Source organism: Coffea arabica, chromosome 5e (genome assembly GCF_036785885.1).
Source record: "Coffea arabica cultivar ET-39 chromosome 5e, Coffea Arabica ET-39 HiFi, whole genome shotgun sequence".
NCBI lineage: Eukaryota > Viridiplantae > Streptophyta > Magnoliopsida > Gentianales > Rubiaceae > Coffea > Coffea arabica.
The window spans coordinates 47,682,247-47,705,643 of NC_092318.1; the positions used below are offsets into that span (position 1 = coordinate 47,682,247).

At 35.1% G+C, this 23,397-nt stretch overlaps 3 protein-coding genes and 1 long non-coding RNA gene across 5 annotated transcripts; 1 reads left to right on the plus strand and 3 right to left on the minus strand.

Annotated features, from left to right (window-relative positions):
* Positions 1-148: 148 nt before the first annotated feature.
* Positions 149-6,105, minus strand: LOC113743432 (protein TPX2-like). The gene is made up of 21 exons (XM_027271435.2): positions 5,744-6,105; positions 4,289-4,371; positions 4,104-4,180; positions 3,878-3,971; positions 3,767-3,797; positions 3,496-3,676; positions 3,296-3,392; positions 3,101-3,211; positions 2,868-2,984; positions 2,613-2,789; positions 2,456-2,518; positions 2,228-2,314; positions 1,991-2,146; positions 1,770-1,901; positions 1,584-1,664; positions 1,363-1,482; positions 1,081-1,247; positions 890-998; positions 731-790; positions 566-660; positions 149-446 (listed from the first exon to the last, which is right to left on the minus strand). Exons 1-21 carry the CDS (start codon positions 5,913-5,915, stop codon positions 323-325), a joined length of 2,334 nt encoding a protein of 777 aa, XP_027127236.1. The 5' UTR covers positions 5,916-6,105; the 3' UTR covers positions 149-322.
* A 4,875-nt stretch (positions 6,106-10,980) lies between these two features.
* On the minus strand, positions 10,981-12,388 carry LOC113688518 (ribonuclease 1-like). The gene is made up of 4 exons (XM_027206350.2): positions 12,212-12,388; positions 11,854-12,009; positions 11,447-11,648; positions 10,981-11,322 (listed from the first exon to the last, which is right to left on the minus strand). Exons 1-4 carry the CDS (start codon positions 12,329-12,331, stop codon positions 11,102-11,104), a joined length of 699 nt encoding a protein of 232 aa, XP_027062151.1. The 5' UTR covers positions 12,332-12,388; the 3' UTR covers positions 10,981-11,101.
* Positions 12,389-16,668: 4,280 nt separating this feature from the next.
* LOC113688489 (probable protein phosphatase 2C 58) lies at positions 16,669-20,975 on the plus strand. 2 transcript variants are annotated; one of them, XM_027206307.2, is made up of 5 exons: positions 16,669-16,922; positions 19,382-19,633; positions 19,785-20,061; positions 20,394-20,548; positions 20,714-20,975. In XM_027206307.2, exons 1-5 carry the CDS (start codon positions 16,890-16,892, stop codon positions 20,849-20,851), a joined length of 855 nt encoding a protein of 284 aa, XP_027062108.1. In that variant the 5' UTR covers positions 16,669-16,889; the 3' UTR covers positions 20,852-20,975. The 2 variants fall into 2 exon arrangements, with proteins under 2 accessions (XP_027062108.1, XP_027062109.1); XM_027206308.2 differs by lacking the exon at positions 16,669-16,922 and adding an exon at positions 16,939-18,418.
* On the minus strand, positions 20,922-21,626 carry LOC140006629 (uncharacterized). The gene is made up of 2 exons (XR_011814358.1): positions 21,398-21,626; positions 20,922-21,285 (listed from the first exon to the last, which is right to left on the minus strand). It is a non-coding gene; the product is annotated as an uncharacterized lncRNA (long non-coding RNA).
* Between the last annotated feature and the right edge of the window lie 1,771 nt (positions 21,627-23,397).

Genomic DNA, 23,397 nt, shown 5'->3' on the forward strand with positions numbered 1-23,397 from the left:
AGAATTTTAGGTCATCCCAACTCAGCAACCCAAAAAATGAGAGAGAGAGAGAGAGAGAGAGAAGAGCATTTAAGGTCACCCCATTTCTTTATTCTCTTAGAATCAAAAGAATAGTGAACTTGAGATTTATGTTAAATAAAGAAGAGCATTTATATTAAATAAAATGAATTATGAACTTATATATTGAATCAAAAAATTTTGTGATATATGTAGTCAGAGCCAGATGGGACTGGTTTTACATAGCCTACATAGCTGTTGAAGGCAGCAACTGAAGAAAGGGTAGGGAGTTCAAGAGGTCTTGAACGAGATTTACACATCCAAATCATCTCATCTGAGTTGGCAAACTGGAAGCTGTTGCCGGCACAGGGCAGACCATCCTTCTCTTTTCTTTTCTTTTCAGTATATTTAGTCTTGGGGACTTTGGTTTTGTAACTTGCTTAGAAGACCTGTTATGTACAGAAGAATTATGAGGTTAGATATCAATATGAGGCAAAAAGCAAAAGCAGAGGAATTGAATAGGATACATAGATAATAAGAAAAACAAGCAGTTTCTTTGTTTGCATACTTTTGTGGTAAGAAAGGATGCTCGAAGTTAGGAACTGGTCGGGCATGAGGCACCAATGTCCTTCTTAGTTGTTTTAATGCCTTCTCTTCTTCCATCTGCAATTCGCTCACATTAGCCATTGTCAGGAAATTGCATTAATAAACTTGAATGTTTATCTGTATATACCAGTCTTTCTGATTCAGCTTCCTCTCTATATCTCTTGTACATAATTTCTTTCTCCTTGACCTGAAACCAGTTTAATGTCAGCTTGTGACTTTGGACGCAAAATCCCAATCCTCCCCCCCCCCCCCCTCTCAAAGGTTCAAACTCATAAACATCTGTTACCTTTTTATCGAATTCAGCTCTATCAACAGCTCGATGGTCTACATGAAGATTGAATGTCTGAACCTCTGTGAGTGGTTTACGTGCTTTTTCAGGGACTGGAATTGGATCCCTTCATTAGCAGGAAAAAGAAAATCATTTTATCCCCGCAGTTGTCAAAGTGAAGAAATAAAGAAAGCAAACTAAGGTCTTACTCTCTCAATATAGGTTGGGCCTTAAATATTCTCATTTGGGCTTCTTCAGTCTCCCTTTGCTGCCTTTCTTCCATCTCCCTCTGTATTTCTTCTTCATGCCTCACCAAACTCTCTAATTCAAATGGTTCTGGTCTTGTGCAAGGTTTTGGCTCTGGTTTGGGTGGAATCTGCTCAAGAATAGACAAAAATTAACAAGCCCTCCCCCTTTCAAAAGTAATGCCATCAACTATCTTCTATCTGCTAATAATTGATCAAATTATAAACAAGAAGATGGGGAAATACCACAGGGTAATCAGTGGTGTAAGGATATGGCAAAGCTTTTGGAATCCTAGCCCTTTCTTCCTCCCACTGTTTCTGCAAAAGCTCACTAACCAGTTTCTTCTCTTTCTCTGCTCCTCTTTCCTAAGAATATGACCCAAAGCCATGACGATTACTTTGGTACATAGATCTAAACCAGAAATGGAATATATCAATGATAGATATCCATCTGAATGCAAATGTACCTCTGTATGCAAATGGAAAGGGTTAGGAGTAGTGTTCCCAGGAATAGGTTTGTCCTGCTGACGTTCTGAATTGATTGAAAGCTGAAATTTTGAGAAAGATGCAATCGTCAGAAAATGGGGGAAACAAAGAGTAATAATTGGACTAGATGGTATGCTAAAGAAAGTTGAATTAGCAAATATGAAAACCTGGTCAAACATGTCAGCCACATTAGTTGCTGGTGGGATCCTTTCGTCTGTGGCAAAATGAAATTCTTGAGGCATAGTGACCTGCCTTTTGGTGTTGCAGAACATTCCCAAATCTCCTTTACTCTCGAATATCTGTGACATATGAAAAGCTTATGATATCAAATAGGCAATCCAAAGGTTAACAAAACATATATAGTCCAAGGGTGGTGGCAGCTAGCTACCTTCCTGTTTAAAGGTCTTGCCTTGAACTTGGGAACTTTTTCTAGTTCTTCTTCTTCCAATTCATCAGAACTTTTGATCTTTGGCGTCCGTGCCCTAAGTGATGTTTGAAGACGAGGTGATTTTGGTGCTGTGAGATGTGGCTTCCACAGATAACTCTGTAACGTATAGATAAGCAATTTTAGCCTAGAAAACCACATATTCACTAGAAATCACAAAGTTCAAAGAAGGAATAGTACTTCAAAAGCCTGAGAAGATTCTATAGATGCTACAGTAGATGTTTCTGCATTCTGATTTGCTCTTGCCATTGTTTCCAGATGAAATTCCTGCAAAGCGAAATGTACCAACCTCATTATTTTAATGTATTTTGCATTTTCTATCGTGTCCCTGATCAGGAACTTTCCCTCATTCCCCCCTGTTTCACTCTGGTGTTCTCTCTTGAAAATCCTTTATTACATCATAAGTACCTTAAATTCTGGAAGCTGGGGTGTGGTTCTTGGCAATTTAGGCAAAGTCGGCGTTTCCAAAATCTATGACACAGGCAAAATGTAAGGTACCATCATACAAATGGGGCACATGACAAATCAAGTAAGGATATCCTTAATTGACAAGACAAACCGATACCTTTTTATTTAATGGCCGAGCTTTAAACTTGGGGACTTTAGCCATCATTTCTTCCTCAAGCTCAGCAGAACTCTTTACTCTCACTGGACGCGCCCTCTGAGCTGTTTCAAACTCAGGTTCCTTTGGCCTTGTCAACGTGAGCTTGGGCTTCCGTTGCACTGTTCCAGCAGCAGAATCCTGAGCATGCAAAAATTGATTTAAAAAAATGCTTAAAGAAACTAAGCCACAGAACAGATACAAGAATTGTTGAATTACATGTGATAGTGAACTGCTGCTCCTAGGAGGCAGAGACATCTCTCGTGTGTTGGACTGAAACTTCTTCATCATTTCTGCCATCGAAACAAATGGTATAGCAGGTTCTCGAACATAAAGCTGAACATTGAAGATGGTTGAACTCAGTCAGCTACATGAAGATTACATTGTAGAACAAAGTCCTAAAAAGTAGAATAAAATCTAAATCAAAAGGAAGAAAATCTAAACCAAGTAACCTTTCTATTCTCCTTGTTGGTTTTGGCAGTTGACAAGCATAAGTTGGAACTGCTGCTGACCAGGCCATTCCTTGTTTTGTGGGGCAAATTTTGGGGTTTGACATTAAGGATCTAATAATCCAGCATAAGAAGAAAAGTTCAGAATGAAACTTCTTAAAGTATCAGTGCATGCTGATTAAGTACGATTACACTAACCTGCCTAGATTTGCCCCCTTCAAGTTTTTGCCGCTTTACGGCTTGATTTTCCTGAGCAAAATTAGGAGTTTCAACAGTGCTTTTCACATTTGTGTCCCTGTATAAATCAAAATAGAAAATAAGAAAAGAAAAACAAATCATCTAGAGAAGAATGCACAAGTATTTTTGTAAAGAGTTCATGAAAAGTATGTAGTACAGACTTTCTGACACTAGCTGGTTTACTGCTTCTTGATTGTGACTGATATTTCGACTTCAATGCTGGAGGGTTCTTCAGCATACTGGCTATCTTTCTGGCTGTCTGTTGCTTCTTGGAATCAGTTTGCTGGGATTTATTCCTCCCAGAATTTGTTGGTGGTGCTGGGGTTGAAACTTCTCCGCCAACTGTTATTAGATACATATGCTATTTTAAAGAAACAGAGGGAAGCGTTGAAAGAACAACAGTTACTGGGAGGTTTAAAATAGCTGACCAACCTGGGACAGAAGATTCCTTCCCATCTAATTCCTGCAAATAGAAAAAGGTTATGAGAAACTGAACCACATTGCGTCATTGCTCTATTGAAAAATGAGTACTACTACACATACAGCACTAGTAAGACTTCTTGAAGGTTCTTCTTTAAGCTCAACTGGATTCACATTCTTAACTTCAGATGCCCTAAGTTCTCCAGCAGCCTGGGGCCTGTATCATGCAGGAAAATTAGGATATCTTTCCAATCAAGTATAATATGAAGAACATATGAACAAAGAGGTGAACTTTCAACAGGACTTAAGTAAACATATGTTGGTTTTTGGACAATATAAAGAGATCAACCTGATTTGGCTCTCCAATTCCAAAGTTGACTCTTTTGCAGTACTACAAGTAGCTGTTGATTCCGATGATTCTGATGCCTAAATAGCAGGTAACCAGATCAACATGGAACTAGACAACAGGCAAGGAGTATCTATGCATCTCGGGATACTAATTGAAGGAACGGAGTGTATTGTAGGTGTAAGTACCTTGTGCAAATTCTCACCCTCGTTAAAATCACATATACTAGCAAGTTGCACGGACCTGCCAGCCTTGATTCTGGGCATAAATGCTGCAGGATTCAAGAGAAAAAAAAAAGGATTTAGACAACAATCCCCTTAGTTTCGAAAAGGTGGAATACAGAAAAGCAACACTAAGACAAAAAATTTATCATCCCAAGCGATTCCTCCAATTGAACTACAAGCATCCCCAAGAGAGTGTTGCAGCATTCCACAAACAGAAAAGTACGTGGACCACAAACACAAGAGCCAAGCAAATTGCTACAGAAAAAGTCCTATAAAACTTCTCATCATTTCCATCAAGGTTAGAAAATGTCTTCAGTTATTTCAGTGTCTTGAATTATAGAGAAAAAGAAAATGAGTAGTTTCCAAGGTACTGCCTAACCATGATTGCATGGTCTCAATCATTGTACTGACCTTATATTTCTTCCCTGGACAAGGAAATAAATGTTTATAGTAGTAATGCTTCAATCATCTTTTACGTATAGTCACCATAGTGTTCTAGGATTAAAGTTACTGGAGCCATCAATTAACTGAAACAACAGCAATTTAAAGGTCATATATGAGCATCAAATCTGCTCCTAATTTGGGCCTAATACAACTGATTCTTCTAAAAATTGCCTGATTGAACTGAAATTGTTTCTTCATCAATTCAAGTGGTTGACAATAAGGGAATAAATCAATTCAACTTTAAAGTCTAGTTCAACTATGGTTCAACAGAATAGCATATCAGAAGACCTACAAGCATGGTTAGGCCAAAAACATAGCAATATCAGTTCCGTTTCCCTGTTTCTCTTCCAGGTGATTGACCAACTCTAGAACCGAACATGATGAACCAGAGACGCCTTATTTTGAAGTTAAAAACAAAAAACAAAAAACAAAAACCACACACGCACTCAGACACGCACAAACTCAGGCGGACGAGAAAGAGGACATTTCAAGAAATGACCACAATCAAACTTAGCTATGTCCGGAAATGTTCGCACAAGATACTTTAATAGGAACCCCAGCAATACATGAAAGACTTAGCACTCTCAACAAACGAATTTATGAGGATACTTTAATCATTTATTGAATCCTAATTTAAAAGAAGGTACTTGAAAAGAAAATGAACTGAAGAAGGTATCAATTAATCAAGAACCCATAAAGAAAATTCATCCATTATGAAAGAAAATCAAGGACCCAGATCATAAATTACGAATTCAAATTCGATAAAAGGTTAGGGCAAAACTGCAGGCAGTGTCAAATGAAAGCTAAAATAACTAACACTATATTATAATGAAAGAAAACCCACGAAAATTAAGTCAAGAAAATGAAAACCTACTAACCTAAAGACTCCAACAATACAAGAAACTCCATAAACCCCTAAAAAAGTGAGGAAATTCTAAGGCTAAGGGAGAAATCAGAAGGTGAAAATGAACGTACGAGAAGGGGCATAACTACAAGCAGTCTCAAACCAAAGCTCTGCCTTTTTCATATCTTCCTGCGTTTCACCATCAATAAAGTCATAGAATTTTGGGGCCCTGAATTCATAGGCCTCATCTATCATGTATGCCTCACTAGTATTATTACCATTTGGGTCTTCAGCAACCGCCATAATTGGCCAAGAAAATGTCACTTCTTTTTTTTTTTTCTTGTGGTGACTGATAAAAGAGAGATTGGTGGTGAGAATGTTGGGATGATTGTCGATGTCTAGACCATGATGAGAAAAAGAAGTGCGGGGAGATGAAACGAAGATTATAGTAGAAGGACCAACGTTCGGTTTAGTCTAACGGTCGAATTGTTTTTTGAAAAGTTGGGGGAGCTGGGTGTGATGGTTGGAATGGGGTGCATTTGTGTAACGGCTAGAAACGAGGACTTGTGCTCCAGCAGACGGTGTCGTTTCATCCGGACCGCATTCGGCCACCACAATAGGGGATAAAGAACAAGAAAAGAAATTAAGGATATGTGAATTAATTAGTCATTAAGAAAGGATATGTGAAAAAGTTTAATTATAGGTGTCTTTCCAACGAAAATGACATAAAATAAAGAGGGCTGTGTGTGATTATTTATTTATTTATTTATTTATTGTTTTGCTTGTTGATTTAGAGAAAAAAGGGTACAAAGGGATTTTTGAAGCAAGAAACAATATTGAGCTGTCACTGCAATTTAGAACAAAAGCTTGATATGTATTTTTGTTATCTTCAATAGGTATATTTAAATAGTCAAAAAGGATTATCTGCATAGCTTTGTATTATCATATCATCGAGGGATTATTCAAAGAAACAAAATGAGTGAAAAAAAAAAAAAAGCATAAATGAGGGGGGGGAGAAATGTGACTTTCTTGAGACAGAACATGAATATTAGTAAAGAGGACATATTGCTGATTTATGCTTAGGCACATATCCTATAAATTGTGTCATCTTTTATTCCCATATTTTTCTTTTTTTGAAGGAATTATTCACCAGAAGCTTTGGAACAAAAAAAAAAAAGAGAAAGTTTAAGTATATGTTCACCTGAAAGGTAGCGGAAAAATCCCAAGAGGTCAAACTTACAAGTCATTAATTTCTCCTTAATCTTTTAAACTGGCATTTACTTCTCCTTTTAATGGTGATTTTAAGACATTTCTTTCAAATACTATAATATTCACTCCACAAAGGCAAAACCTCTTTTGGCTTCAGTTTTTTCACTTTCTTTACTTTTCATTTCGGATTTAAGATTTGATGTAAGAAAAGAAAAAAATATATAAAGTGATTCTACAATTAAGACAATATATCATTTCTTTTTCTTGGTCCTTAATAAGTGAAATTGCCCCGAGGTAAGATCATATACACTGGATTGTTAGATATTAATGTAATGTGCAACAAATCGAAACTGTTATGAAGTGATATATATATTGTGATTATGCAATTACCGATTAATTATCAAAATACAAGATGAAATTGCAAGAAACAAAATTCAATTCCTCTTCAGCAGTTACCATTGAAGGGAAGATATGGAACATTTTTCCATTCTAAAGAATTCTAGAGCTCTTAATTTCCCTAATTCTCCAATTCTAGCTAAAAGTAAAGTCCTACACCATATAACCTATTCAACAAATTGTTCTGCCACTTTGTATTCAGAAATCAGAATGTGTTCATAACTGTTCATATGGTTAACTACACATAATGTATAAATAGCTAGCTTACTATATATAAATTTGGCGGTTACTCACAAGCATTTATGGTTTAATTTTATTGATGTTTTTGTTTCAATATATATGTTTTCTGTTATCACATGCATGCATAAGAGACTTCAACCACCAAATAAAGATAAGCAAAAATGGTCAATTTCATCCCTAAACTTTTATTTCTAACCAATTTGATATCTGAACTTATTTTGCAGTTCCAATTAAGGAGTATCACTACTTAAAACTAACTTGACTCCTAATTGACCAACTAAACATGAGTATTTTGAGAACATCACTCATGGAGTTATAATAAATCAAGTATATCGTGTAAAAAATCACAAGATTAAGATTTAAAAAGTTTTATTAGGTGTTTTTTTTTACACGATTTAAAAGTTTTATCTAATAATTTTTTACACAATTTATTTATTTTATTATAGTTAGATGAGTAACATTTTCACATTACCTTTGTCTAATTAGTCAATTAGGAGCTAGATCAGTTTTTTAAGTAATGGTGCCACTGTGGAGATCTTTAATTAGAACTGCAAAATAAGTTCAAGCATCAAATTGTTCAGAAATAAAAATTAGGGACTAAATCAACACCTATAAAAAAAAGGTTTAGGGAGGAAATTGGCCATTTTCCCTAAAGATAACCATCATAGCCTTAAATGAGCAATCAATAACGCTTAATAAATACAGTAGAGCCTTTATTCAAAGCATCTCAAGTAATTCACATTAAGTTTACACCCCATAAATATCAAACTTGCATATAAAACACTGATTAATAGTACCATACCATGCAATTTAGGTTCAAAATTTACACAAGAAAAATAACTCTTTAGTACAACTCAAACAAAACGTCCCCACTACATATATCTGTCACTAAATCCAAACCTTAGTAGAATTCCTCACAAATGGCCATCATTGTTGCTATGGCTAGAATCTCTTTTCTTGGATTAATTCTAACACTTTTCTTAGCGCTATTTTCAGGATCAGCAACCAGTTTGCTTCAGGAACGGTATCAGCATTTTCATCACCATCATCGCAATCCAAGAGGTATTGACCATCCTTATACTGAACCAGAACAAGGATGCGAAGACGTGCTCAACAACTTTGATGCCTGTGAACCCTATATTGTGGGAGAATATAATGATGTACCCGAGCAGTGCTGCAATGGCTTATTATATCTGAATCATATTGCCAAAAATGAGTATGGAGGTGCAAGGAGAATTTGCCAATGCATTGAAGGCATAGGTGCTAGTAGGAAGCACCAGCCTTATTCTGAACCCCGGATTGAAAATCTTTATTATAGATGTAATATTCACCTCAGCTTCCCCATTTCTGAACGCATGGATTGCTCCAGGTACTAATTAAATGCATACTTTATGGTTTGTATATGTTTAGCTTTCTCGTTTAATCTCTATTTATTCTTTCGAAGGGGGCAACGAGGGAAAACTATAGAAAGAGGGGATAAGAGATGAGAGTCGAATCATGTTTTAGGGCTAGAATTATAAACTTCTTGACGCATTAGCTATATTTGATTATCTCGTGTTTTACATGGTTTTATCTCTTGTATCAAAAAAAAAATTTTTTTTTTTGTGTGTGTAAAATTCTTTCTAGATTTTATAAAGAAAGGACAGGGATGGGATAGGACTTAGAATTATAGAATTCTTGATGCATTAGCTGTGTTTGATTCTTGCCCCTATTAGATAGTCTTTTTTTCCATCAAATTTTGAATTAAAAAAAAGGGTTCATCATGAACGATCGATGCTTTGCTCCTTCGCAGTCCATTTCATATAACCACTATTATGTTTGTTTGTAAAATGCAAAACTTTGTGTAAAAATTATAATGTTGCCATGGGAATTTGACTGTGTGCTACTCGTCTGATTGCAGGGTCTAGACACAGGAGATGATGGTGCTGCGTGAGGGTGGATGCGTCATTTGGTTTCGTTAGAGATGCATTCAGTTCATAGGGGAAATGCATAAACTGATGCTCCCTTTAAATAAGAAATCAAGATGCCAAAGACTATGAATGAAATCTATTAACTGATCAATATTTCTATATGTAATTAATTCCTCTCTCCCTTGAGAGATGGTAAAAACCCTTTTATTTTGTTTTATTTATTTTGTTATTGGTTTATAAGATTAAAATTCAAAATTTCAATATATTCAGAGTATATTATTGTCTAGAATGAGCTACGTTTGCAACTAGCACAGTCACAAAAAAAATCTCTAACCAAGGCATTGTTCCTTCTCAATGGTGATCCTATATATACAATATGATTAGTGTGATTTGGCGCATTTCTAAACCTTTACGATGCAAAGTGTTCAAAATAAAAGTTAAAAATGCAGAAAAATGTAAAAGTAGAGGGTGAAAAGTGAAATTAATCCTATCTTAAATAATGTTGATAAGTGGACATCCCCAGAATTGCAAAATTAAATAAGTTTCAAGGGTCAACTTTTCTCCGAATGCCAGCGTTGTACAAACCACAACTTTACAGTTGTTACAGTAACACATAAACAATGATACAGTTATGATACAGTAATACACAAATAGTCTCTGTTTGGATTGACCTATTTTTCAAAAATAAAATTTTCAAATATAATGTTACAGTAATACACAAATAAAAATAACTCAAAAAACATCTCATCCATACAATATATCAAATATTTCAAAAAATATTTATAATAAAATTTTTTTATATACACTACTAAAGTAAAATATTTCAAAAATACTCCTAAAAACAGTTAATCCAAACGGAGACATAGGGTTGTCAATAGGGCGAACCAGCCCAAATTTGATCCGTTCAACCCAAAAAAAAGCCCGCTAAAACTAAACTTTAATTAGATCAGGCAGAGTTTGGACCTAAATGTTAGGCCCAAACTTGAGTAGAGCTTGAGCCATGCTAAGCTCAAGCACAAGTAGAGCTCGACCTGTGTGTGTGTGTGTGTGTAGGTGTATAATATCTATAATTTATAATTATATATATTATGACATAAAATATTAATAATTTATATATAAATATAGAGTAATTCATAATTATAAAATATATATTATATATAATTATGTATTTAATTATGAGTTAAGGCCAAATCTGAGTTGAGCCAATATGAGTTTAAGAACCTTTTAATTTTAGCTTGAAGTCCAAAAATTCGTATAATTTGTGAGTCGAATCTGCAAAAGTCCAACTCAAAAGTCCCAATTAACAAATGGACATGGATGCTTGTTGATTTCATTTCCTATTTTAGGTTCTTATTATTATATTCCCAACTAATTCATAGATTGTTCAGCACTATTAAGTGAATAGTTGTATGGGAAAACTGAGAAGAGATCAACGTTGTTGTTCCACAAGGGACACATACAATAGACTCTTTACTTGTATTTTGGGATACAATGGCAATTCAAATACGTGCTGAGATAATTTTATGCTCATTATGTTTAGTTACTTCAAAAACAAACCCAAAAAAAAAAAAGAAGACGAAGAAATAAATTATCTAGTAAGAAAAGAGCAAAAGTGCAAAGGAACCAGAAGCAGGCAATCCCAGAGATCTTGATAACACCCGCAGTACACTTGAGTAATGCAGCACACACCACTTTATAACAACCTCACTAGGAGAGGAGCAGAATAGTTATGGGTCAGAAGTGAGGGAATTTGACATCTCCGAGACAACCAAATCCATTCCCGGGACATTCAGTAAATGTTTTTGCATCAGAACCTGTGCAAAGAATGACTTGATCTAGCTGCATGTTGCCATCCTTGTCTGTGCTACACGATAGTCCAGGTAAGCTCAACCCTCCACCTATTATGGTATCTGAGATTGTATCCCTTGGATAAGATGATCCATCGGGTCGAATACCTACAAAAACATGCAATGTAGTAATACTTCTGTGGTAATTTAAGGGTCAGGCAAAATCAATTGGCCCAAGAGTTGGGGGACGGATGACTTGTATAGCATTCAGAAGTGAAAGGCTGATAATTACCTGCATCACCGAGTATTTTGAGGAGATTAGCACTTTTCCTTACTGCAAGTGCTTGCCTGAAGTATTCTTGTTGATTTTTTAGGGTAGGTTTGGAGCATGTCCCGTATTTTTTCCATGCATCTGACCATAGCTTCTCTGGGTTACTACCAGGGCAAGTAAGTGACGGCCAATGAGCTTCCAATCTTGTTCTCAGATGTGAGATCTACACATGACACATTACACCCTTTTGATTAATACCACTTCTTTTCTCTCAGAAGACAAAAAAAAGAAAAGGGTTGTTATAATATCATTGAAGTGTGCCCCTCCTTCCTCAGCCGCCTAATTCCGACCCACGACCCACTGGAGTCTACACGAACAAATTTGTACACAACCGTTTTAAGCACAGCACTGGAGTAAAAGAAGGATACCTTTGATACATCCAAGTGGCTTGCAGGGTCACAATTTTCTGGCCAGGTCCCATTGAAGTAATATGGTTGAAATCCAGTAATTATGAAGTCTCTTGCAGGTTTTGGTGTTTTTTTGAGACAACATCCTTCTTTTGTAGCACACTGAGAACCTGGCCACTGCATTTTACATGCAGAGAAACATGATGAATGTCTAATTCTTCTTTAATTAATCATCTCCAGAAAGCAAACTAAAAACAGATAAAACAATCACCACAATTTTCTAAAATCGATCAATCCCAGCTCCCTGCACATTCTCGACATTTAATGGTTTGGTTGCTTTCTTAAAATGCAGAGCTTAATGTGTGACATGCATGCTTACCTTCAGGTAAACGTAGAAGAAATCTGGCGGATTATCGGCACTTGAGATTGTTGAAGGCAAAGATGCATGGACTAAAAGCATGATGAAAGCTGATAGCATGATTTTCACAGTTTTCTCCATCTTCTGTTTGGAGTTATGAGCAATCGCCTTGGAGAAGGGGCGTGCTACTTAAAATGATCATCGGCACCCGAGTTGATGATTGAGCACTCACAGTAAAATTAAGTAAAGTTACTCTACCAAGTTGGCAACTTGTATTTTTTAACTCTACCCAATTGGCCACTTTGGTTTTCTTTTGCCTTTTTGGTCCTTCTGTCTTCGATTCTTCATCATTAGATAGGTCCTCTAGAGAATTCAAATCTGCGTTCAGATTGCTTTTATATGTCCAAGAAAAATGATATCATGTCTGACATCCACCCTATCTTCTTAAGTTAATTTTTCCTTTTATGATACAGGTTTTTTTGGAGCCATTCCTCTAAATATATCTCAAGTTTGATTTCCTGAACTGTATTTGTCCTCTTGTTCTATTTAAATTGGCATTGTTATAGGCACCACACTTTAGTTTTTTTCTTCAAGATGGACAAAAATTAAAAGAACTCATGTAAAAACAAAAAATAATAATAGTTTACATTGACAGTCAATAACTAAAAATATATACCTACCTACTAATTTCAAGATTTTTCTAACCTCCTCCAGCAGTGCTATTCTAAAATAACTAGCTAAGTTTATGCGACAGTTACTGGAGAATGCTCTTGTGCCCTCTGTCAAGGTAAAAAACAAAAAGTTGAGAGCCATATTTGTTGACTGTGTTAATATAGCAAGATCACCTCTCTTGTCTTTGACCCTGTAGCAGTGAATGCTTTTTAAGCAAATGAATTTGAAGAAGGCAAAAGCAGAAATATAATCCAATGTCACTGTATTTGTGGATGTGGCTTGAAGACTAGTTCAAAGACAAGAATAGTAACTTCCGGGTCAAACTTACAGAAATGCTGCAATATGATGACATCCTGCAAACTACTGCTAATTCTTTTTTGAACAGTTGTGGTACTAATCAACTTCTTTTTTTTCAGAAATTGAAATAAACTCACACACACTTAATTAGACTAAGCACGAGAGTTAACAGTTAAATCGATCCGAAAATAATCTAAAAAGAGATTCACAAAAAACATCCATCCAATCAATTGGTGACAGGAAGGTGCTCCCAGGTGGTACTAATCAACTTCTTGGGAGCGCAGATCAAAGATTGCTCCAACTCCAAGGAGTTGTCACATGGACAAGATTGAATATGTCTCAGATCAAGGTCAAGATTGAATATTTTAGTGGGCAAGATCGAATACTTCAGATTCTTACTACAGGATCGAGGGATAAGTTATACTACCATATTTCGTTGATCTACATTTTTTGTCTTCACAACACTTTGTCCTCTTACTTTTTTTACGGCCGTTTGAACTGCTATTTTTTAGAGCTTTTATAAAAAAATGTACTGTAACGATTTGATGTATGTAAGATGAAAAAATAATTAAAAAAAATCTTTACAAAAAACGTAAAAAAAAATTTTTTGAAGAAAGAGCAATCCAAATCAATACTTTCTAGATTAGAACACATTTTTCTCGTGTGTGTTTTTTAACAGTTGTGGTCCTAATCGACGAGCAGATCAAGATTGATCGGACTCGGGGCAGGGACGGCTGCAACCGTCCCTGCCAATTTTAGCTCATTTCAACTGCGCGTAACATTGGTTCAACTGCGCGTAACTTTTTTTTCACAGGATGTATTTTCACAACAGATAGTGGTGGGCCCCACACTTGGCGCGGATTTCGAGTTACATGGTGTTATTTCAGCCGCACAAAATTTTGAGGGCCAATTTTCAGCCGCACAAATTTTTAACCGTGCCCCAAATCCAGATTGATCTTAGGAGTTGTCACATGGACAAGATTGAACATGTCTCAAATCAAGATTGAATATTATAGTGGACAAGATCGAATATTTCAGATCCTTGAAATATTTTGCTCCCCAGCATGATATTTTATATAACTCACCATGTATAGGACTACTCCCAATCAAATAGTATCATTCCTAACCGGACTTTATAGGTTAAATACTACTATCATCCATCACTGGAATTTATTACTAAATTAAATTAAATGATTTTCGTGCCATTAACATTTTTGTGCCAAAATTATATGAAAAGCTTAAACAATATTTACTCTCTTTTTTTTTGTGTTAAACATTTACTTATTTAACAATCAGCTTTGAAATCGTCCGGGCATACTTCTTGTATCAATTTTGAATTAATAAGTCCGAAAATCACTAAGGTTTGTATTGTATTCTCAACTTATCCGAGAATAGGATGAAAATGGTTGCTTGATGAACTTGATCATGGATTAAGAATATCTTCTGAACAGATCCCATATTTTTAGCCATTCAGTTCCTGGTAGAGGTCATCTATCCCAATAATCACATATACTAATAATAAAATTAAGGGACTAAATAAGTGCAATCGAAACTTTAGGGACTAAAACTAGATTGAGTGGGAACTTTGGCGTCCAATAGAGTAATTAACGATTATAAAACCTCTTTCACCATTTAAACTTCTAACGTACTTACCCATCTATCAAATCTTAACCACTCTATCAAATTTTTAAATAATTCTCAGTAAAAAGAATAAAAACAAAGGGAAGAAGCTTAGTGGCATATGATCATGAACATGATTTTTTGTATTTAAATAACGAAAATAGAGCTCTTGAATCAGTACTTCCAATTTCCTTTCACACTATATGGACATGATGACTTTTCAATTATTCCCTGATTTGGTTTCTTGAGAATAAAAACAAAGGGAAGAAGCTTAGTGGCATATGATCATGAACATGATTTTTTGTATTTAAATAGCGAAAATAGAGCTCTTGAATCAGTACTTCCAATTTCCTTTCACACTATATGGACATGATGACTTTTCAATTATTCCCTGATTTGGTTTCTTACATATCAACCATACCAAACTACTACACGTAGCAATAAAAAAAAAAGAGGTTTCTAACAATTTCACTGACCTCTCTTAAGGTTTAAAAAATTATACTAACCTCTCTTGAAGTTTATGATTTGATAACAAAATCAGTCTATCTCTAAAAAAGTATGATTAAAAAATTACTTTTAGGAGAGAGATGAAAATTTTGTTCTGCAAATGCCCTATGCATTCCAGTCAAGTGTATTAGCAAAAATAATTATCAGTCAAAGTGTATTGCAGTTATGATTATCTCAAAAAATTTCATAATTTTCAACTAAAATTATAAAATTTAAATATTAAACTGAGAATAGTAGAGATTGTTTACCTGATTTAGCATATGCCTTTTGTAATTTTGCATAGAAAATAACTTCCAGTTCTGCCTTTCTTCTACCTCTTTTTTCAGCCACTTCCAAGAAATTACTCTTCTACAAATGCCATTTCTTTAGTTTCTAAATCAAAGGGAAAAATTTTTTAAGAACAAGCTTGTTTTTCTATTTCTTTCCTCTGTGCTTTCTTTATTCTACCTGTGCCTTTCTTGTATACGATTAAAATGTGGTCACGTCAAGTTCTGTCAATCACAAAATGGTGCTAATTGATGTAGCAAATTAGTGCCACTTTGTATCTTTCACATTACTGTTCATGCTGTTAACAGATAATTCTGTCAATTAGTTGATTTGTGCCATAATTACTTAATTCTCATATTTTAGTTTCTAATATCAAATAATGTGTTAGGGGTACATGAGTAATTTCACGCTAGGTGATGTCAGCAATTGAGCCCCTTATTCTGTCAAGGGAGGTCAGTGTAATTTCCCAAACCTCATGGGAGGTTAGTGAAATTGTTAGAAATCTCAGGGGATGTTTTTGAAATTATCCCGAAAAATTTTCTAATATCCTTTCCAGAATAATCTAGCTGATCCCATGTAGCATAATATTTTTTATCTAGACTTGGATAATTTATTTCAAGTTAGGTGAAATTCAGATTAATTCGATAATTGAGATGATAATGTAGCTTCAAGGCACAATAGCAAGTATTATAATTTGAGGAGCTCTATTTAGTATTTATAGTTAAAGCAATAAAACAAGTGCATATTGGAATGGGTCCAATCACATCCTTGTAAAGACAATAACACCAGTGCAAAATATTCAATTAAATCCAAACAAGAAAGCCAAGTGGTTGGCTAAAACATGCGTGTGCTTTTCTAATTGGCCCATGTAATAGCTAAAAACAAATTATAAAATAATAATATACAAACAAGAAAAAGAAATTATAAAAAGAAAAAGAAATAAAAAATAAAAATTCGTGTGCTTTTCTAATTGGCCCATGTAATAGCTAAAAACAAATAATAAAACTATTATAATATGCAAAACAAGAAAAGAAAAAAGAAATAAAAGAAATAAAAACAAAAGCGTAATAGTATTACAACTAAGAAAAGCGTGTTAAAAAAATAGAAGTGTATAAAAGTCAGCGGCAAACCAAACCATAAGGCTTCACATGGAGTCTTTCCTCTACGTCAAAAGTCTTCTTTACATAACATACACTCGTTCAAATCTGCTCATCAATATCTCCAATAATTGAAATCTTTACTCCTGTTTCATCATCCAACCATCATACCTGCAATCTTTCTGGCTTTGAAGTTGTTGTGAAGATTTAGCAGTGGAATAACAAAAAACAGAACAGTCATGAATGGAAAGGAGATTCTTCATAAGATGAAGGTCAGACAGTTATTCAGTTCATGCATTCATTTGACTTCTTGACTAAAATTCTTTCTTGATTTTGCTATCCCAGATGTCCTTTCCGGGATATGTTTTGCTTTTGTTAAGTTGCTGATCGCATGTTTATAATGGCCATGATCGTTTGTCATTTTAACTGTTTGTTATATCTGATTTTGTATGAGAAGTGTTAATGGATGTAGGCTTGGATTATTGACTGATTTTGTAATGGAGGGGGATGACGAAGTTGTGGGATTTTTGCTAAAGTTCCAATCGATCTTGAAAAGTCAAGATTTGTTGGAGAAGAGAGGCATGGATTTTGTTCAATTCGTTCATACCAGAAACTTGGATACAAGATTATGCAAGTTTCGGACTTGGGAGTGAGGGATCAAGTTGTGGTTAGTTCTATACTTCGAATTTGTTTGGAGAGGTAGAGGTATTGGTTATGTCAACCCTTTTAATGGAGACTTCAGGCCAGGTCCCTGTGGATTTCTTTATATTCTGTAAATTTGCCTGAATCTCTGGGTTTTACAAGTACCTTTTCCTCTTGAATTCGGACATGAGGGCAGTGTTACTTTCCCCCTGTTAGTGTAAGAGAATAGAGATTGTGGCATCACTTTTTGAAATAGAAGTCGAACCATCTAGATGCCAATTTTGCTTTGCAAGAAGTAGCTGCACATGAAAGAGAATCCGTAGTTTTCATTCTGAAATCTGTCACACACACACATTCAGATACAAAATGATTATGCCAGTAAATGGTGTTTGTGATCTTGGTTTGAAGCATTGACTTGTGATGTGAATTGTCGACCACAGACTGGTAGAGAGTTGGTATGAGAAAATGAACCACCTGTCCTGCTTTGTTGCCTGTGTGCTGATACTGAAATGAGTGATGTTAACCAAGAGCTTCGACTTGTTGGGAGGTATAATGTGAGAACTGAATTACACCCCAACCAAGTTCACTATTCTACATTTTTTGTGTATGTATGTATGTGTGTGTGTGTGTGTGTGTTGAATTTAGGTAGAAGAATCAGCTTTGATTGTAGGATCTACAAATTGACAATAATAATTGGGAAAAGGGAAATGAAAATTTGACGAGAATAACAGGGGGAATGAAAATGAATACTCTAAACTTAAAACTTCCCTGCTGCATTAACTTGCTACCTGTCTCTAATCCTAGTATGGATCCAAACTTGGGAATTGTGTTTCTTTGACTCCTGGTCGGCACTAGTGACATGAGATACGTACTAACTTCTAGTTTGGAAGTTAATGCACCTGCAATTCTTTATTGAGATTATCTAAATTCATTGGGAAGTTAAGAGTACCGCTTGGAAGACAAAACTGTGGTCAGAATAAGCAAGTAGACAACCATAATTCCCTTCAGGATGAAGTGAGGATGCCAGAGACGTCATAACTAGACTTGAGCATTAAGCACCAAGCTGAGGATAGAGATTTGGTTTCCTCTTGTGCATTCTGGATTATACTTCATATTCAAATATAAGGTATGCTATACCTTAATCTTAACCTAATTTAGACTTCTACTTTCTGTAAAAAGTGGTAGCATGAAAAGTTTGCTAATAGTCTTGGACATAGTCGCCAGAATTATACGCTTACGATTGTACAAATTTACGATCCAAGCTTACGAACTTGATCCTCATGCTAGTTTGATTGCTATGCTGTGCCTTGAACTTATGCAGTATTATAGTACACAACATTCAAGTTTCAACATGCTGGGTTATCATTGCATTTTCTAAAACTCTTTGCATATGTTGTTTTGAAAACAAGTAAAAGTTTTACATTTTCATTTTCAGATATTATGATCCTACCCTTGATTCAATCTCATGACTTCAAAACTGTCCAGCACAGCATCCTATATTTTAGCAGCATTGGTCACAAAGAAGTTACAAATTGTCCATGGATCATTACTTGTTTACAATACATACAAATTGTGCATACTTGCTTTAGCATAAATTGACGATTAGTGTGGTAGCTTTGCTAGTGGAGATCGATAAAAGTGTCTTGTTTCATAGGGTGTTTGTGTTTACATTCTTCTGAAAAGAGGAAGTATCTACTATTAATGCCAATAAACTTTTTTATGCTTTTTTTTTTTAAGTGTAAGTGAAAGGGCTCGAATTCTGAATCACTCACTTACACTCTCTACTCCCGAACAACCTAACCCACTTCTCCCTCAAATCAAATCAACTATTGTTTCAATATTAGGTCCAACAAACACCATTATATGCTGTTGATTGTATGTCAAATATTTCATCTATTAGCCTGATTACCTTAAGGTATTGCATTCTTCAGTTGGTGCGTTCGTGTATAATATAATGACAATGAATGCTTAATATGCGCAATGATATTAAATATCTCATGCATTTTGGTACAAATAGTAGACTTAAACTTCAATTTTCGTTCTATACTCCTATTAATGAATTTGCTTTCCTTTTAAATGTTTCTTGAAGGAAAAAGCATGCTTTGCCGCACCACCATCACCTGATGCAGGGATAGGGAAAAGCAAAATACCAAAACACGTCACTCATGGCTATTACCTGTTGAAGGGAAAATCGAATCGTCCCATGGAAGATTATTTGGTTTCTGAGCTCAGGCGGTTAGACAAAAATGAGTTGGGACTATTTGCAATATTTGATGGGCATATGGGAAATGATGTTGCAAAATACTTGCAATCCCACCTATTTGACAATATTTTGAAGGAGGTATGTCTTTATTTAACACTTGACATGCATGGTTAAAGAACACTTGACTTCTCACTTCTCAATATTGCAAATTTCACTGAATTTCGTACATCATTATCTGTTTTAAGTTTGTCTTTCTCCTCACTCATAATTTATTTTCCTACAACTGCAGCATGACTTCTGGACTAATACAGAAGATGCAATTAGAAGAGCCTATCACAGAACCGATAACAATATATTAGAACAGTCAAAGAAATTGGGGAGAGGTGGTTCAACTGCAGTGACTGCGATCCTTATTAATTGTGAGAAGCTTGTAGTAGCAAATGTTGGAGACTCTCGGGCCGTAATATGCAAGAAAGGACTTGCCAATCAACTATCGGTTGATCATGAGCCAAGCAAGGAAAAGAATATCATTGAGAGCAAGGGTGGCTTTGTATCAAATATTCCTGGTAAACTATTGTAGTATTCACTTGTTTTGGGGGGATTTTAGCATTCATACACACACATGATGGCGTAATAACTAGTTGAAAATGTGTCTAGCGCACATCTTATGATGAGGTGGAGAGGCTCTGAAAAGTGGTAGATCATACTCATAGCTTGAGTAAATGATAATTGGAATCACCTCTTTATGTACTAGTGTCTAAAGATTCATACCTTGGATTAAGTTAGGTTTGTAATTTTTCCTGCAGCCCTCCACATGAAAGCTCAAATAATATAGAGTACATTTGACATTTTTCAGCCTTTTTGTCTTTTCAAGTTTGATAATCTTGGATTTCCGCAGGTGACGTTCCTCGAGTTGATGGACAGTTGGCAGTGGCTAGGGCTTTTGGAGACAAAAGCTTGAAGCAACATCTTAGCTCTGAACCAGATATAAAAGTAGAGATAATTGACGATGATGTTGAATTTGCTATTTTGGCAAGTGATGGATTATGGAAGGTAGCTTCTTTTTCAAACTTGTGTGGCTTTCATAAAGCACTGCACTTTAGAATGAAATTAATACATTATTCCTATTCATGTCGGACACAGCTAGACAAAGATGCTTCAATTTGTTATATAAATCACCGTAGCCTAAGCACTTGCTTTTGCTTGATTTCCTTCTAGGTAATGTCAAATCAAGAAGCTGTTGATTTGATCAAGGACATAAAGGATCCGAATTCGGCAGCAAAACGTCTAACTGAGGAGGCCCTAGCTAGGAAAAGTAGAGATGATATCTCTTGCATAGTTGTGAGGTTTCAATGATTTCTATTTCCTAAACAAAGTGATGACTTAAAAGAGGTGAAAGTGTAATGTGTAAAGCAAAACGCAAGTGTTCCATTCAAAACACTAATGTTTATAGATAATAATAAAACACCCCTTAAAACTATTCCATGGACTATGTTTTTTTTTCTTGTGGTTTTCTTTTTGTTTCATTGTTGTATCTCATCCCTCCCGAAGATCAATACAGATATTCCAGTATATCATGTTGCTTTGTGGTAAGTAATCAGCAGGCAACACTTTAATTTCTTTCACCCCAACAGGTTGAAAGGAGAGCTATAAGCTCACTCTGTTAATTGTTCTTGATGCAGTTTCTTGAGCTGAACAAGAATGCTTGGTGGCTCCAGAGATTGGTTACAACAACTGACTATATTTCCCCTGGAATGGACTAATCGATTGAAGAAAGCTTTCCCTGTTTACTGTCATCAGAGTACAAATGGTAAATACAGAAAATTTTGCCAGGGTAAATAACCCAACAAGCAGCTATGCATATGTATTTAATAAGGCCCAAATTTCGCACGACAGGCTTACCTAGGTGCCATTTTGTCAGCTTAAATGTTTCACATCCAACAGGAACATGTTCCCAAAACGAAAGCCTGTGAAGGAGTAGGCCAACCAAAGTTATTATCCTGAGAGACAGACCGTTGCAATTGGCAGTCTAATTGCAGTTGATGTGGTCCAATCTATGTCATTAATTTCAAAAAAAAAATTATTGTTTTTTTTAAAATAAATTTGAGACATCCAAATCATTCTACATCAGCTGCAACCCAACTTGGATTTCTAATTCTTGCTATAGTTCACCTCAAATTTGATACTACAATCCGTATCTTTATTAAAACAAGAGGTAACAAAAAAATTGGTGATCTACACAGTGCTGCTTTTTGTAGTATTGCATAGAGGATGAACTGCCATAACCATAAATAGATTAAAGTGGACATTATCATTTTTACGCTGTCGGTTTGTCCAAAAAATATCTGCTCAAAGTAGTGTTGCAGTTTCAGTGTATGCGCTGAATACATGCAACATTATCTCATCTTGAATTTTGAACATCAAATTTTACAATGTAACATGTGTGTAAACCTGCTAATTTATAAATTATCAGTGTATAAAAAATTGGGATAATTTCAGAAACCTTCCTTGAGGTTTTTAACAATTTCACTCACCTCCCTTTAGATTTGAATAATTGCACTAACCTCCCTTCATGTAGTAAAATGACTATAATATCCTTCATTTAAAAATAATACCAAAAAAAAAACCCTACAACTATAATTAGTTTTTCATTCCAAAGCAACGACTACCACGTAAAATAAATTTTTATTCTTTCTTTTCTTTTCGACTCTCTCTCCTACCTTTTTTCTCCTACATCTCATAATCCATTATTTTTCCACAATTGCCATCTACACAATTATCTAATACATCTCGAATTCTCATTATTATGGAAATAGATCCTCTCTTTCTTTTTTTTTTTGTTTTCCTTTTTCTGTAAGGATTATTGAATTGAAATTGCCAAATGACAAGTTACCAAATTAGATTTGTTGTCAAACTAAATGAAGGTGAAAAGGATAGCGGTGATACAGAGTACTGACGAGAAAATAAAAGTGATAACTAAAAAGGGAAAATAAATTGAGGAAGATCACGTTATTATACCAATTGGGTAAAAAATAATTTTGGAATATAAAAACTGCAAGTAGATTTGCCTAAAGACATGGGATGTGGTCTCTAGTGTTGTTTTTTGTTGTTCCGCGTTGGTATTCTTGGTGAGTGAGATTATTTTAGCATCAACAATATTGCAGCCATATAGATTGAGTTTGGAAAATGACATTAGTCAATTCAAACACTGAATTTAGGTAGAAAAAAAGGGCTAAAGATTAGGTTGAATGCAAACTTTTAATTGTCATAGTTGATTTGCATAGGAAGCTTCGACGCAGCAATAGTAAGCTGTCAAAATTGTGAGAATATGAAGATTAAGTTGAAGTGGTTTATTGAGTTCATTAGGATGGTAATTATATCGTTTTCAATAGTAGCAATGTAGAAGAAGTTTATGAGTGAGTTTTTCACCCTTCTAAGTAATGAAGGGGTATTTTAGGATTTTTTAGGACAAATTTAGCATACTGGGTCTATATTGTTACTGAAATACTAATTATATGGAAGGTAAATATAATTTTTTAAAATAGAGGGGAGCTTCCTAAAATTGTCAGAAACCTTAGGAGAGGTTTCTGAAATTATCCCTATAAGATTTATCCCAACCGTGATTAGATTTAAGTGGGCAATATTGTCCAGTTTCCTTGAGTTAATGAATGATTGGAAAAGTTAAAAGAGGAAAAGAAAGGCTTTCTAAGAATGCCATGCACAATTCCACTTGGCATGACTGCTACGTGGCATGCAATCTTGCTTCCATAACGTTGCCATGGGACCCAGAGGTGGGACGGTTGTCAGTGCAATCCTTCCGGAAGCTTGTATGCATTTTGTACACTGTGTAACATTATTTGTACATGATCTAACACTAAAATAATAGCGAGTAACACTAGAAT

Coding starts and splice junctions, on each gene's coding strand:
- LOC113688518 (XM_027206350.2), bottom strand. CDS start 12,331: ATGGAGAAAACTGTGAAAATCATGCTATCAGCTTTCATCATGCTTTTA. Junction 11,649..11,853: donor GCCACTTGGATGTATCAAAG/GTATCCTTCTTT, acceptor TGTCATGTGTAG/ATCTCACATCTGAGAACAAG. Junction 11,323..11,446: donor CAAAATACTCGGTGATGCAG/GTAATTATCAGC, acceptor ATGTTTTTGTAG/GTATTCGACCCGATGGATCA.
- LOC113688489 (XM_027206307.2), top strand. CDS start 16,890: ATGAATGGAAAGGAGATTCTTCATAAGATGAAG. Junction 19,634..19,784: donor TTGACAATATTTTGAAGGAG/GTATGTCTTTAT, acceptor CTACAACTGCAG/CATGACTTCTGGACTAATAC. Junction 20,062..20,393: donor CTTTGTATCAAATATTCCTG/GTAAACTATTGT, acceptor GGATTTCCGCAG/GTGACGTTCCTCGAGTTGAT.
- LOC113743432 (XM_027271435.2), bottom strand. CDS start 5,915: ATGGCGGTTGCTGAAGACCCAAATGGTAATAATACTAGTGAGGCATAC. Junction 2,519..2,612: donor CTCGGCCATTAAATAAAAAG/GTATCGGTTTGT, acceptor CCTGTGTCATAG/ATTTTGGAAACGCCGACTTT. Junction 1,248..1,362: donor ACACCACTGATTACCCTGTG/GTATTTCCCCAT, acceptor ATTCTTGAGCAG/ATTCCACCCAAACCAGAGCC.